This window comes from Charadrius vociferus, unplaced genomic scaffold (assembly GCF_000708025.1).
Source record: "Charadrius vociferus isolate BGI_N301 unplaced genomic scaffold, ASM70802v2 scaffold436, whole genome shotgun sequence".
In the NCBI taxonomy this organism is placed as follows: Eukaryota; Metazoa; Chordata; class Aves; order Charadriiformes; family Charadriidae; genus Charadrius; species Charadrius vociferus.
In genome coordinates, this window is record NW_009649187.1 from 4542347 (window position 1) to 4558465 (window position 16119).

General features: G+C 44.9%; 1 protein-coding gene across 1 annotated transcript in view; it reads left to right on the plus strand.

The window, feature by feature from the left end:
• Window positions 1-14176, plus strand: part of ALOX5 (arachidonate 5-lipoxygenase) — a 25787-nt gene extending 11611 nt beyond the window's left edge. Inside the window, exons 6-14 of the mRNA XM_009888824.1 lie at window positions 379-551; window positions 1284-1430; window positions 1529-1732; window positions 1944-2030; window positions 3756-3934; window positions 6627-6748; window positions 9029-9129; window positions 12387-12557; window positions 13776-14176. Coding sequence (XP_009887126.1) covers window positions 379-551; window positions 1284-1430; window positions 1529-1732; window positions 1944-2030; window positions 3756-3934; window positions 6627-6748; window positions 9029-9129; window positions 12387-12557; window positions 13776-13955 — 1364 coding nt within the window. The 3' untranslated portion in view covers window positions 13956-14176. The remainder of the gene's footprint in view (window positions 1-378; window positions 552-1283; window positions 1431-1528; window positions 1733-1943; window positions 2031-3755; window positions 3935-6626; window positions 6749-9028; window positions 9130-12386; window positions 12558-13775) is intronic.
• The last annotated feature ends 1943 nt before the right edge of the window (window positions 14177-16119 follow it).

The window sequence follows — 16119 nt, forward strand, 5'->3', positions numbered from 1 at the left end:
CTTTTGACTCATCCCTCTGTACTGTATGCCCTGAGAATTTGAAGAGTGAGACTTAAAAATATCGTGGAAGACCTGAGAAGGTGGTCTGCAGATGGAGAGAGTGTTTTTTGTAGGAATGGAATATTTTACTTCTCATTGCTTCCGTACATGGAGAAACAAATTATTATCAATTTAATTCTTCTCAAAGTGAAAAGCAAAGATTACATCGTTCTTTTAACTTAAGTGATTTTTCATAAAATTCTATGGCGCCTTTTGGCTCCTTTTCTTGCTACTTACTTTAGTCAAAGTTGCAGTGCAGCATAACAAAATGTGGGGAGGAAGGGATGAATCCTACAATGCAGTGCAGATATTGATGCTGCAGGCTTGTTTTTCCTTTAGAATACGTGATGCAGCACTGGAAGGAAGATTTCATGTTTGGCTACCAGTTCCTGAATGGATGCAATCCTGTGCTGATCCGGAGATGCACAGAGATACCCAAGAAGTTGCCCGTGACTATGGATATGGTAGAATGCAGTCTGGAGAGGAACCTGACCCTGGAGGAGGAAGTGAAGGTATGGCTCTGAGTGAGGCTGGACTTCATCTGTTCCTTCTCATATCCTCTAACTTCCAAACCCTGTTCTAACTGCCTTCAGCCACATCTCCTCTCTTCAGGCTGTATGGTTGGTTATGGCAAAGCTCATTGTCTCTGCAGACTGGCAACACTTCTCTTGACTGTTTTCTGCCGCTATCCTAGAGCTGCAGGCCATGCCTTTCTCCAGGTCCAGTTAAAGAGAAGTCACCAGGAGGCGAAGGGTCCTTTTTCGGTGGTTTCCTCTGAAAGGTTAGGGATTGACTGACTGCCTCAGAGGGGAAAAGTGCCTCTCCCTTTCCTGGTAGGGTCTTACCCTGTTGTCACTCGCAGAGTTGAACTAATGTGCTGAAGAAGGGTTGGCAAGGGTGCTGCCTTGCTTTTGTTTGTATGACAAGCATAAGAGTGTCTTCACCTGGCAGCATGAAACTTGTTTGCATATCAACGTCACTGCATAAATGCCAAATACGTAGTTGCTTTTTGCTGACAGGCTCACTATCAGGCTCAGCAGACACAAGTCAGGTAGTTTGTGTAGAGGTGCTTGCTGTCTCAACGGCATCATCCCTGAGCAAGGGTGGGCCAGTGGCCGCTTGTACCCACAGGTCACAAGCCAGCCTCTGGCCGAGACTTCCCAACCTTTGTTTCGAGCCTTGCTGCTTGCATTCCACTAAAACACATCGTGGTTTTGTTTTTTTTTTTCTCCCCCCCTCCCCAGCAAGGAAACATTTTCATTGTGGACTATGAGCTGCTGGATGGTGTGGATGCCAACAAAACAGACCCGTGCACAATACAGTACTTGGCTGCACCCATCTGTCTGCTGTATAAGAATCTGGAGAATAAAATTGTACCCATTGCAATCCAGGTGGGCTTACTGTCAGAGTCTTTAAATGGACACATTGCTTGTTGTCTCATCTTAAACATGAATGACTTGGGGGTCTGTGTTCTTTTTATATCTTTCAGCTTGGTCAGAAGCCTGGGCCAGACAATCCCATATTCCTTCCTTCAGATGCCACGTATGACTGGCTGCTAGCTAAAATTTGGGTTCGCTCATCTGATTTTCACATCCACCAGACAGTGACCCATCTCTTACGGACACACTTAGTCTCAGAGGTGTTCAGCATAGCTATGTTCCGGCAGCTGCCTGCTGTACATCCCCTCTTCAAGGTTGGTTCTGGCATTAAGGGGGGTTATCACATTAGTCTGACAAACCAAAAGAAGCCGTGGTGGTAGCTCAGCTGAATAGTTTGCCTGGCAGCCCTGCACGGCAATGTACAGCTCAGCCACCGGGACTTCCAGGACCTCAGACTTTACACCTGGTTCCTGTTGAATTCAGTCAGAGAATTTGCCTTCTTTCATTGTTTGTCCCATTTCACAGCTCTTGGTGCCACACATGAGGTTCACAATAGCCATCAATACCAAAGCCCGAGAACAGCTTATCTGTGAATGTGGCCTTTTTGACAAGGTAAGTAATCCCCTTTGCAAATCTTCATTATTCTTCATGATTCTGTATGTGTTTTTATCCTTTAACCATCACAGATTGCCTTGTTTCTTGACCTTTCTACTCAAGGGCAAACGTAACTAATATCACCTGAGGAGCTGGCACACAGAACTGATGCCTTGTTGTGCTAAAGGTGTTATCTTTTACATCTATGCAGCCAAGTGCAAGGTAACGTAATAGGCACATACATCCCTGCACACGAATGCATGCAGTTAAGTTCCCAATTTCGTTTAAGTACTCAGTTATTCATTTTGGGACAGGGTAGTGACCAAAAGAATTTGTGATTGCAAAAGAGAAATTTGCATCAGAGAAAGACGTGTAGGTAAGATAGATTTCTAAGCTCACAAATAGTGGGTACAGATTTCAGCCCGTCTTCTTGAATTGCCATAAACAGCAGATCTGCTAGGATAGAAAGTCAGCTTCGTGTGAGTCAGTGAAACGTAGCCGTATATCATGGACTGCGGTGCAGCTCTTAGGTCAGATCTGAACATCTCAATCTGACTGTACTACTATTTAACATGTACCCAGCTCTTCCTCCTTGGCTCCCCGAGGAGTGGCACGCTGCATCTAGGAACCACAACAGGTTGGCATGCAGCGGTCTTTGTGCCAATGCAGCAAATGGGAAGTTTGGGGAGGTTTCAGAAGTGCTTCCAGAGAGGGAGCCTGTGTTGCAGAACAGCCCTGTCCCCCTTACACCTCTGGTAAATAGCTTCCAAAAATAGCTTCCATGCTTGAGAGTTTTTTGCCCAAGGAGAAAAGAGGGGTTAAATCCAGGCACCTTACTTGCCTTCTGTACTCCACTGCTGCTGTGGAGACCTGGCAGGGACTCACATCCCTTTGAACAGAAGCGTCATGTCCATACCGCTGCATGGGGGGTGAGTGTGTGGCTAAGACCTGCCAGTGGGGATCTTGGAGTTCCAGAATTTGTTTGCTCTAATGTAGGTGAACAACCAGCTGGAGGACAATAAGTGTAAGCTGACTACTGCTACCACACTGGCATCATATGCTAGAAAGGCAACATTTGGGGGCTTTTGTGCAGTGATCATCTGAAGAGTTTTGCAGTGCTGTTTGTTGTGGACATGCTGTGTTTTCCAAATGTGACATATACTGAAACCCTGGCCAGTCCTCATCAGTGGCCGCCCAGTGGGATTGATCTCCTGGCTTAAATTCCAGGGTGGCTAACAGTACCCTGCATCCCTTAATACATTCTCCTAAACCACTCTGTAGCAGCAGTGGGTGGCTTAGCTAAAGCCTGCTCTAACACACTCCTGGCTGCCTTCCATCACACACACACAGGTTCTGCAGCATAAGGCTGGCAGAAAGCACTTTGGGTTCCATACTTCGATGTTGCTGTGTTTTATTATTCTATTCCATTATAAGCAGATGATGGAGAAAATGTGGATATTAACAGCGATTCATGGGAGAGGTGTGAAATCTCTGCTCTACCTATGGAGAAAATGTGGATATTAACAGTGATTCATGGGAGAGGTGTGAAATCTCTGAAGCCAAAATGCACAGTTGCAGTAGACCTCTGCAGTTTGGTACTTGTTTGTGTGGAGATACGGTTTTCTCCTTGAAAAACAGATTCACCAGCATTTTGAATACCATCTCCTGTGAATTTGGAAAGCCAGTCTCAGCACAAAGTGAGCATAATCTCCTGCTGTTCCTGTCTTGCTGTTCTTCCTGCAGGCAAATGCTACAGGTGGAGGAGGACATGTACAAATGGTACAGAAAGCAATGAAGGATCTGACTTACAGCTCCCTCTGCTTCCCTGAGGAGATCAAAGCTAAAGGGATGGACAGCAAAGAGGATATCCCCTACTACTATTACCGGGATGACGGCATTAAAGTCTGGGAGGCTATAAAGAGGTAAGAGACTGTAGTTCTAGAAATGGCTAATAAAGTCACTGTCACAGAGATAGACTTAATTTTCCCTCCGCTTGCTTTCCTCTTCATCACAGCCTTGTGGACAGCACCTGGGCTGTTTAGTCACATGGTGCCTTTTCCATCCAGCATCTCTTGTCTGGGGAAAAATATATAGTCAAGCACACACCCTTGAAAGACTGTTAATTCCTGCTTTTTTCAGCCCCATTTACTTGCATTCTGTATTTCGGAGGCCCCTTTGTAAGTATCTGCTCTTCTATAGGATTTCACAGAGTTCAGTGAGTTGGAATTTAGCCCTGCGTAGGGAATTTAATTAGCTTTTTTTTTCCAGCTGTGCACAAACCAAGAGAGAGCCCAGGTCTCTGAGCCAGCCATGTGAGCTCATCAAGGTTCTTGTGGAGTGGAAATGTAAGCTTGGCTTGCATGAGAGTTGTGTTTTGTAACTCAGTAAATTCGGCATTAACTGATTCAAGGAAAACCTTTCTTAAAATCACGGGGTCCAAGTTTTGTCAGGAGGGGCAGCAGTTCCGAGTCAGGAAAGGTACTGCAAGGCTGCTCGACCACACTGATGTGGCTCCTTTTCAGATACGAAACACTGCCTCAGAATGGAATGATTCATATGTTTTTTATTCTACGGCAGCGTTTCATTTAACAAAAAAACGTATTTTTGCATGCATAAGTTGCTTGCTAAATATGCAGCTGTTTCTGATCACATGGCTTTTGAAAAGCATGTTCATTAAAAATCAGATCTTTTGTGTATGCAAAGTAGGGGGTTTATAACGCAAGTGTAATGTTTTAAGTGTTGGGTACATCTCTGTCTCCTGTGTTTTCTTTATGTTTTGGCAAGGGGTTATCTTGCAATATTTCCTGCAATTGTTAGTGCCCATTTGAGAGAAAAGGAAGTTACAACTATTCTGTGGTTGTTATCTTGATGTAGTCTGTTGGGTTTTTTTGTCCCTCTTCTCTTTCCTGTGTTTTCTTTGCTGATTGAGATATGTCTTTTCAAATACCAGATAGTGCTTAGCCAAATCAATTGGGCTTGTCTGTTTGTGGGTGTTAACCTAGCTGGAGGAAGACGTTACACTCTCTCAAACTTGGCTGAGAGATTCTTCCTGAGTAATTTGGTTTGTAAGTGGCGTGGGCCAGTACCCTTTTGAGTGTGGGATATCCTGACTCGTGAACCCATGGTCATAATGTCTCTAGTCACCATGAATCTCCTATGCTCTACAGGGGTGTCAGTCTCCATTCTTTTGATGAAATAACTTCTATCCCCAGCATTGCTTTGCATGTGATAGATGGTCCAGACTTAACAAGGCTGATAAGGTTGTCCCTATAGAAACAATGAGGTTCACACGGCAAATTCTTAAACCCCTTCTTGAATACTCAGCTGTTTATTTCTGATCTAACTGCAGATCAATATTACAACCCAAAAGGCCTCGTCTGCACTTCATATACTCATTTTTATTTGCATGGAAGGGGGTCTAAAATACTGCCGTTGTGTAAGAGACGGATTACCTTCTGTATGCATTTGGCACAGGTGCCAGGTGGTGGAAGCAGAGCTCATGCAGGGCACCTTTATCTCTGCAGGATTTTTCTTTTCCTTTGGCTTCCTCTGGAAGCCAAAATTACTTAAACACTTTGTGTTTATGCAGTTGTTTTTCTGCCTAAATAACAACTCTTGTCTTGGTTGGTAAATAGAAACCACATTGACAGATCTGTAGAAGTCTCCAAATTGCACTATATTTATAGCTTGTTCAGAGAGAAATCTGTATTGGATAACAGTTCTTAATCCCATCAGTCAGCTTCTGCAGTCAAATGTTTCACCCTATGGGTTGTTGTCAAAATATTTAGCAAGAGATTATAGATACCTGCAGAGCTAACAGAATATCTCAGCATAGCTCAGTTAACCAGTCATGCCGTCATGAAATGCAAATCTTCGGGAAATCAGGCTTACCTGTTTTTACTGCTTTCAGAACAATTTCTGTTATCTCAGTGTTTTAAGAGCCTTTCTTTCTGAGGTGAGTTAGCCTGGGAAGCTTTTATAGAAAGAGGGATTTTGAGAAGAGGAACTGAACAGGGAGGAGATGTCTGCTGTATGCAGTTTAGGAAAAAGCTCTAGACCTCTTTTCCCCAAGAGAAGTTTCTTGGGCCACCCCCACTTTGGAGTGTGCCACTTGAAAAGGATGTGCGGTAGGAGGGGATCAACGATTTGAATGGTATTCAGGAACAGCTTTGGAGTATCCCACGTGCAGGGATGGTGCTGGTATCACAGTTTGGGAACCCCTGTTCCCAGTGTGAGAGCCATGAGGATATGCCCGAGGGAGTCTGTGTTAAGCAAAGAAAAGGATGTAGATGTGGTGACAGAGGTCTGGGCGGTAGCAAAGCCTCAAATAAGAGAGTAAAGCACACAGGACTGTTCAGGGTATGCAGTGTGGTCCAGCATTTTTTTGTTGGGGGAGGAAGTGATGCTGCAGTTAGAAATGAATCAAAGTTGCCTCTATGCATTCCCACTGCTTGTGAGAGGGAGGTAGGAGGGTGTTGAGTACTGGTCTTGCCCTTCTTTCTTTCCCTGTGCAGTATCTGCCTCCTCTGCAAGGTCAGTAGAAGGTCTTCAGGGAATAGCAGGCTTGCTTTGTCCTTTTCATTTTGTCTTGTTCATTTGTTCCTATGTCTGCAGTTTTGCAGAGGATGTCATTCACATCTACTATGAGAGCGACGAGGTGGTGTGTGAGGATGTGGAGCTCCAAGCCTTCGTCAAAGACATTTACGTTTATGGGATGAGGGGTGTGAAGGCCTCAGGTAAGGTATGATGGCCCAGCCAGGCCTGAAGCTTGTCGAGTCCCTGCTGACAGCAGTGCTGCGTGCACAGCACACCTTGAACTGTTGGAGGCCCTCTCACTTCTTAGCCAAAACATGCTCAGTTTTATGGGTGAGACCCTGGATCAGGCCCTCCCTCCCTCAGGAGACAGCTTCTTCCTTTGCCACAGATTCTCACCAGGAGCTCGGGCAACTCATGTAATCTCTGTACGCTGGGGATTAGTCCTTTGATCTTGTCTGCTCATGCGTTAAGCATTAGGGGAGGAGCTGTCTGTATGTGCTGTTGGAACCACCAGGCAGACTGATAGTAATCACAAGGAGCAGCGGGACCCCCTTGAATCCTCTCCTCCAAACCTTGCAGCAAATAAGAACAAGTAAGAACCTCCCCAGGGCTATCTTGCTGCACTTTGCCTTTGTTCATCATCTGTGCCATCGCTGAGCTGTTCTGCTCTCTTCAAGAGAAGATACTCATAATTCTTTCCAAGAAATATTTTCCTTTGCTCGGTCTCCTCTCACTGCCTCTCATTTCTTGGCTGTGGGACCTCTCATCCATAACATGGCTCTATTCTCCCGCCTCAGTTAACACTCTCCTGCCTTTCCCTAAACGTGACTTTTTTCTTTCACTCACATTTTGTCCAAGGAGATTTTCAGGAATTTATACAGGTGGATGGGGATTCTTCATACTCTCCTGACTGATTTACATCTGGAAACACCTGTTGGCCGGTGATCTGAGCCAGATGGCTTTGGCATTGCATGCACACATGTTAGTACGTGAGACCTACAGGCAAAACTGTGATGTTTCCACTCATTGCCTTTATGAACTGGTATATAACAGCCTTCTGGGCTCTACCTGCCTGGACAAGCAAAGGGTTGGGGGACACCTACTTGCTATAATTTTTGTTTTCCTAGTTGTCTCTTAGGAAAAACTTAGACATGGCCTGCTAGTAGGAACTTCATGCTCGACCTAAGCATCTTGATATGGGACAAGTACTGAGCCTTTCCAGGGCTACAGCTGGGGTGGGACACTACAAGGACCACTGGTGGCAGGACTGCCACTAGAGGTGGGAAACCTTTTAGGCCTGCCGCATCCCTGTCTGCGCTGCTGTCACTCCAAGGGCTGGGACAGAGAGCAGGGGGACTTGGCAGGGTCTGTAAAGAATGGAAGGAGGATAAATGGGGGAGACACTGTTGCACCCAGGGCTCCCCCTCCCATCTCTGTTCCTGCCCCAGGAGGGCTGCTCTGACTGCGACCATGCCAAGCCCCTTTAAAGATGAGCACAGTGGGCTTAGGATAGCAAGACACAGGAGGGGATCCTCCCCTCTTTGGGCTTGGTGGCTGGCCAGAGCTACCATGTGCCTCTTCCCCCTCTCAGGTTGAGCTCACATCTGCATCAGGTTGGTGGGGGAGATATGAAGCAGCTGGCACAGGCAGCCTGAGCATGCAAACAGCTCGCCCCAGGATGCTGACAGGTCTCTAGGTACCCTGGCACCTGTGGCCACGCTGGGCTGGGACAGGGAGTACAGCACAGGACTGTGATGTGGTGGGGATAGGAGAGAGATGGGCTTGGGGGTGCTTTGGTAGCAATAGATTTCCCTAGTCCCTGGCTGTTCCCTTATTTCTCTATGTAGCTCTGTTTGGTCATTCCCCTTCGAAGTCAGCTGGATGCAACTATTTCTGTTCCTCATCCTGTTGTTTCTCTTTCAGAAGTTCTCATTTCCTCACTTCCCATTTCAGCAAATAAGCTCTCCCTGCACACTTTCTCACAGTGCGCTTGATTGCTGAGCCTCGGACCTTTATAAATACAAGCACGTGGTCGTTTGCTCCTTGGCAGGAACCTTCCCTGCTTGCACTGCAGACTGAAGAAAAAGGGTGCATCTGAGGCCCCTGCCCTGTGGACTCTCTGGGTTCCTTGCTGCAGGGTAGGTAGGGTGAGAGGACAGGGATACCGTATTTTTGAAAGGTGTAATTATACTTTGCCTTTCCCTTAAGGAACGCCACATACTTTGCAAACAGTGGTGGTGCCTCACAAACCTGTATGAGGTAAGGCAGGGTCAATCTGTTTTTACGGCTGGAGAGCCAAGACACAGAGAGTTGGAGTGACTCCTGTTAGCCTGCACAGCGAGGTTCAGAAAGAGAATGTCCTGTTCTTCCATGACTGCTGCACGGTCCCCTAACTCATGCCTTTTGAATAGCTGGTTACTACTGGGTAACTGGGTTACTTTGTAGCTGGGTTACTTAAGCGTTTCTTCTTCCTCGTTTAGGGTTTCCTAAGACGATCAGGACACGAGAGAAGCTGGCAGAATATCTCACGATGATAATATTCACCACATCGGCCCAGCACGCAGCTGTGAATTTTGGTCAGGTAGGAATTTCTGGGAAGATTGTTCTTCTTTCTGGGCTGGGAGATGCATCTACCAGGCCAAGGCCGGAGAAATGTTTTTTAGTAGATGTACAGACCTTACACTACTCTTTCTGGTGGAAATAAGTGCAGAGACATTTGCAAAGCCCCATGAAGCCCATGGAAACAGAATTATTTTGGAAGCTGAGAAAGGTATTTTGGGTCTCGAGTAAGTACCAAAGCTCAAATTTAGGGGTTCTAGCTTGTATATTTTAGTTTCAATGATTTTATTATGGGGAATAATTTTTTTTAAGCATTTAAATGGGTTGCTAAGACCCCTTTCAGAAAAGCTGAAGGGTTCAGGTGCACCATCTAGCTACCGTGTCTTCCAGACACCACGTGAACTGCCTGGGTGCGTGCTGGTAGGCTGTGGCACATTCTGCAATGAAATGCAATGAATTATACTAAGTGGCTTTGCTTTGCGTTTGCTGTGAGTGCAGTCCCAGGCAGCTACCCTGGGTTGCTGTTGTAAGCTGTGCTAATTTGGCAGCGTGCCTGTGCTGAAGCAGCGTACATCCCATTTTCAGATGTGGCTTAGGGAACATGTGCAGCACAGCTCAGTGCTGTGACTGCAGTTCACGTCACGGCATACACCATCCATCTTTGAGTTGGTACAGCTGGCTATTTCCAGCAGCTCAGTCCCGGCAGAACATCGATCTAGCTGGGCTAATGGAGCATTTACCAAGGGTCGTGAGTTAACTAGTTGAAAGCTGCCATACACGTCTGCAGGACCTCTGCTTCTACTTGCTGCGGCAGCACAAACAAGCCTCCATAAGGTGAAGTTTCATTGAAGTCAGTGGGACGGGAGTCCAGATCCTCAGTGACATCTAGGTACTTAGTTCCCACCGACATACATACCAATTTGAAGCAGTGAGAATCTAGGCTTTGGTCATTGTTACAGTTTGAGAAATCCACAATAATTTATTGTCATTTAGACAATTATTCTATCACCCTATGACCCCTCTGGCCAAGGGGAATCAGGAAAAACAAGGAAACACGAGGGTTGAAATATAAACAGATTTAATAGAATAAGACTAGTGTTATTAATTAACATTAATAACACTAAAGAATCAATATTGATACCGATACCAATATAAAAGAGACAAGGATTATACTCAGCCCATTCTATATGTGGGAAGCTGTGCACTCCCAGCAGTGGACAACAAATGTCGGACACTGCGAGCGCTGCAGCTTCAGGTGGAAGGGAAGGGCTCAGGGGTCCAGCACTGGGACAAGAAGTTCTCAGGATCACCTGAAGAGAGCTCCTCAGCAAACTTTCTAATTTATATTGATGTGACGTTCATGGTATGAAATAATCATATTGCCCAGCGCGGGTCAAGTGCCTGGGTCTCACTCCTCCTCATCCCTGCACCTGGTGAGCTCAAAAACACTGAGACCTTGAAACCCACACACCATAGCTGGCTGTGAAGTAAACATTTTCACAAATTCAGACACTAGAGTCTTCTAAAAGTGTAGTTTCCCCAAGCGTTAGAAGATAAATTAGTCCTGCGTTGCTCAGACCAGGACAGTCATGTATGGTCCAGTTTTCAAAAGCACCAATCCCAATGCATGGAAAGGGCATTGCTGATCAGTTTTTGAGTTTGCGAGCTAACTGGCAACTTTGAGCTTCCTCTGTGTTGTTTAATGAGTCACATACTGATAGCCTGTGTTATCCCTGCCTGCCTTTACTGACATATATCTGCCCTGAAACTATAGTAACAGCCTGCCTTTCAAATGGTGCTTCTTCCAACATGAAGGCATTTTGGAAAGCAGACTTCACAGCCAGAAGCAAATCTCTTAGTCAGGCTGAATTGCACAGAGCTTCTTTGCTGAGTGGGTGGTCGATCTCTGGAACAGGCTCCCCAGGGAAGTGGCCATGGTGCCAAGCCCATCAGAGTTCAAGGAGCATCTGGATGATGCTCTTAGTCATATGGCTTAGTTTTAGATAGTCCTGTGAGGAGCAGGGAGTTGGACTCGATGATCCTTACGGGTCCCTTCCAACTTGAGATATTCTGTGATTCTGCGAGCTTTTTTTTGGCACATGTTCTGGCTTCAGGCATGAATGATCTTACAGATAAGCAGGGAGACCATCTTTCCTATGGTAATTATTTCCAAACACATCCCATATCACTCTCCATTTTGATCCTCCTGTCCACCCCGGCAGCGCAGGAGCCCTGGAGCAGGTCTAGAGCCAGGTGTCAAACGAACCCACAGTATTCCTGTGCCACATCCATGACCAGGGACCTCTGCGACTATTCAGTTCTAACCTGTCATTACAAGTGAATGAGACATCTCCCAGCCTTCCCCTCAGGAAATCCTGTCTGTTCAAGTACCACAGAGAAACTATCTCTTAATATTGCCCAGGCTATCAGGGTTTAGCAGAGAGCCTTCAGAGAATGAGAGGGGGAATTTGGCATACAGAGGATATTCAGTCCATCAGTGAAGGGATCTTCAGCCATGGGAAAAAATGGCAGAGAAAAAGGGCTGAAAGTAGGAGGAGATGGCCATGCACTGGAGAGAACATTGAGCTCAGTGTAAGCGTAGCACACAGCTGAAATGGGACTTTCCCTCAGGCCAGGCAGGGGATATATATAACAGTAATGAAAAAGTGCTTGGAAGAGAGTTATAGTAAGTGCAACATCTCTGATGGTGGCAAAACTCAGGGTCATATCTGAGGCAAAATGTGGCATCGTCATCCCACAACATTGAAGCAGGCCAGAAGTGATTCTGAGTTCCCAGTCTGGTGCTCAGCATGGCCACATCCACATGCCGTAGTCCAGCATCCTTTGCCTCTCTTACTGCCTGACCACAATACTGTGAGCATGTTCTTAGAGCGAATTTTGCAGAAAAGAGCAACTTCAGAAAAGGAGATTTTATCAATTACAGGGTTTTTATCAGAGGTCTCATCAGATTATCACAAGAGATCTTTGTTTAATAAAATAACAAAGTCCCTAGCCTGGTTGGTGAATGCGGGCTGTGTGGCACATGTCTGTGGTTAGCAGAATAACTGCTCCCATTAAGGCAACCCAACTCTTGCCCTTGTGAGATCCTGAGAAAGACGGTAGGGACTTCCTTGTCTCCTTCAGTCCTTCTCTAGAGCATCTCTCTGTCTTCTAGTTAGTATCTTCTCTTTCCAAGAGGCTCATATTACAGAAGCAAACTCTGTCTCTAGATAATGACCACTGTAGCTTTTCACTGTGCTGTCTTGTTTTGTTGTGCAGTATGACTGGTGTTCCTGGATTCCCAACGCCCCACCAACAATGCGCCGCCCTCCTCCAACGGAAAAGGGGACAGTCACCATCGAGCAAATTGTGGAGAGTCTGCCAGACAGGGGCCGTTCTTGTTGGCATCTTGGAGCTGTCTGGGCCTTGAGCCAATTCCAGGACAATGAAGTAAGTTCACCTCCCTTCTCTAGGTGGTGCAGATGTAGGTGAGACCATGAGGGCCATGGTGAGACCATAGGGATTCACAAGAGTGTAGTGCTGCTCTGTGCTTGACTGGACCATGTTTGCCTGTCTGTGGAAATGTATCCATGGTGTGGGTTTGCCCTTGTTCTGCAAGATGCAAACCTGCTCTAGATGAGAAGTCACATTTTTACTCGGAGGCTGTGTTTCAGCTGAAACGAAAGTTTCTAAACTCAAGTATGACATTGCTGAGTAGGGATGCTGGTGTGAGGAAGAGGGCTGCAGAGGCACAAGGGTTTTCTCCACTCCTTGCCCCAGCAGTGCTGTTCAGAAACTACAGCACCGCTATGTCCCCATGTCCTGTCCCTTTGGAAAATCTGCCCCAGTGCCACATGCACTATAGCTGTGGCTGTGCTTGGCTGGTGTGGAGTGCAAACAAAACAAACCTACAGGACGCTTTGCAAGCATGGATTTTAGCCATTTCCCTCACATAAAATGAGGTTGTAGGTACTTGGTTGTCTCACCCAAGGGCTGTGTCTGGAGAATGTGTTTTGAAATCCTTAAATGGAAGATGATGGACAGAAGGTAATTCTGAAGTTTGTCTTAAGAAGAAAGCAGATTTCAGCTGAGAAGCCAGTAGTATGGGCAGTATCATGGGAAATAGTTACCTAAAGCAGGGAATATGCATATTGGCACTGCGGTATTCAGGGCACCCTTAGAGTCCAAGCCGACTAAAGCAACTGTCAGGTTGAATTTTGAAGGACAGTTTTAAGTCAACAGAAACTTTCACTGTCACTGAAAGAAGCAGTCATCTTCCTTTTTCATCCCTTGGCTGTTCATCCCCCTCCCACACTGTCCTTTTCGTCCTTTTCTTCAGCAGCACAGATGTTTGAGTGGCTACGCAGAGACCTGGCTTGGCAAGCTGATTTCTCAGCAGATCAGCTACCTGCAGGTGGCGGAGGTGCCACATAGACACCTGAACTGGCACTGCAGAGAGATGCAGGGATGAAAAGAAGCAGCTAGCGGTGGAGGGAGGGACAGCATCTTGCATTGGCAGTGCCAATGTGGGCTAGCTTAAATACTGGTAGTACTATTTCAGTAGTAGCATTTGTGTGGCTCTGGGTGTTGTTCTGCTGAATGACATAATGTTGAAACAGAATAGCCTTGGCTTTCTCAAAGCATGTTTTCTTGGTGTTTTTTAATTAGCTGTTTCTGGGTATGTACCCAGATGAACACTTCGTGGAGAAGCCGGTGAAAGAGGCTATGGCAAAATTCCGCAAGAATCTGGATGAGATCGTTAACGCCATCACCGAACGCAACAAGAACAAAAAGCTTCCTTACTACTACCTTTCCCCAGATCGTATTCCCAACAGTGTTGCTGTTTGAGCAGAAAACCAAAAGAGTTCAGAGGCGCGTAAAGCTAACGAAGCTTTCCTGTTACATATGTTTCTCGTCAATGAACTTTCAGAAGTGGATAAAATAAGAAACATGCCCTCTCCATCAGAGCTGACCTGTAGTCTATTTGGACTTTCAAAACAAATTTGATTATGACTGATCTTGGAAAGTCTAGTTGACAACCCTCTAGGTCAACTTTGTTACAAGTTTATTTTTCCAAGATGTTTTAATTAAACTTAGAATCAATGTCTGTGTTTCTCTCTCCTGGTCAAAACGATATAATCAAAGATTCACTTATCTTAGTCAATGAAAGTAGTATCACAAGCAATAAGCAAGTCACATCTTTTAAAATCCTTCCTATTTTTAATAGGTGACACTGGTGACATATAAAAATATACTCTTTAAAGGTTATGCATTGTTTTTTATCTGATTAGAACAAATATTAAATATTTTCACCACAACTGTGAATGTCCTAATCAGGATGAAGGTAGGAGCAGGACATTTTCTTAACATAGCTGATGGGTTTTTATCACTTTCTTACTGAGTTCATGTGAAATGAGAGCCTGATTCGTAGGCGATGAGCATTTTGTACCTATATAAAACTATATATTTTCTACATAAAACTAGCAAGGTTTGTTTTAGTCTCTGCCAGCAGAGTTTGATGTCATTCATATGTACAGGCAAATGTTTTGGTTAGCACAGTGGCAATGAGTACAGACCCGGCAGTGCTTATGCTCCATTTCTGTTTCATTGCTGAGGCTGCTGGTTTTTGTGTATAGTTTCCTCTGTTTTGATGGGGATGAAGAGGCTACTTTACATAATGATAAAAATTGCAGAGAAGGGTTAATTGACAGCTTCTAAGGGAAATCTTCAGATTTGGCCAAGTAAGCATAATTGGCACGTTCCACCTTAGTTAGAGACAACTGAGTTTTGTCTGTTTTGTTTGGAGGTGATTAGTACTTGGATAGAGGTGCAAGTACTTGGGCTTTGGTTAAAGTTGAGAGAGTGAGATAACAAATGCAAAAATGAGGTTTGAGAAATTTAAGAGTAGCAGTTTTGTTAATAACAATTTTGGTTTATTTTTCCCAGAATTTGTTCCCTGTACTAGCATCACCAGTGTGTTTTGTCAATAGCTAAGAAAGCCTCTTATGCTAATAAAACAAAACTGAACGAGAACATCTATCTAGCTTTTAGTTCTTAACTCAGTATCTAATGCTATATGTCTCGAAAACACTGTAGGAAGAAGCACGATGTGCTGTGTAGAGAAATGAAGCTTCTGCACTTTGACAAATACAGTTATCTCTGTCATTCATGTGTGATTTGGAAAAGGGTAGTACTAAAATATATGCTCTTTCTGTTTCATATGAAACACAGATGTGGAAGCACAACTGATTGTAAAGCCTTTACAGCAAACTGATTCCCTTTTTCTTCCCCCAGCTAAAGAGTTTCAGCAAAAATTTAGAAAGTGAGACCACTTCCTGTTACTGAGGAAGAAGATTTAAGACATGCGCATCTTCCTTTTACTGCAACCCATGAGACGTGATGACTGTAGGAGCCGAGGCATGCAGTTGTGTAGCGACACTGGAATAGGACTGGGGGGCTGGAGACCATAACATGTGAGCCACAAAAAAAAAAAAAAAAAAAGAGACAACTTAAAAAAAAAAAAAAAAAGAGACAACTTAAAAAAAAAAAAAAAAAGAGACAACTTAAAAAAAAAAAAAAAAAGAGACAACTTAAAAAAAAAAAAAAAAAGGCACAACTTAAATACAAAAGGCAAAAAATGCAACAAGCTGATGCAGCATAGTCAACATGCCAGCGCTAACTCTTGTTCTTTGCCTGAGTTACAGTGAATGTCCTCTTGCTTCAGCTTTTATGTGATAATGATTTGCATAGTCACGTACCTGTCTAGAAAATGAAATATGGGAAGAGAGGCTGATGGCTGTTTTCTTGCATCTGTTCCCTCTGCTCCAGCCTGTGGACCTGGGATACAAGTAGGGTTAATGGAAGGTTTGGGGAATTGACTGTGCAGCTTTGAAGGCCAATATTAGCAGCCTGATTCAACTGCAGGAGAGGCCATGGGAAGAGGTAAGGAGGTTAAAAGTAACCCTGGCACCAGAAAGGAAGCAAATACATGCAAATGTTAAAGTGCTTCCTC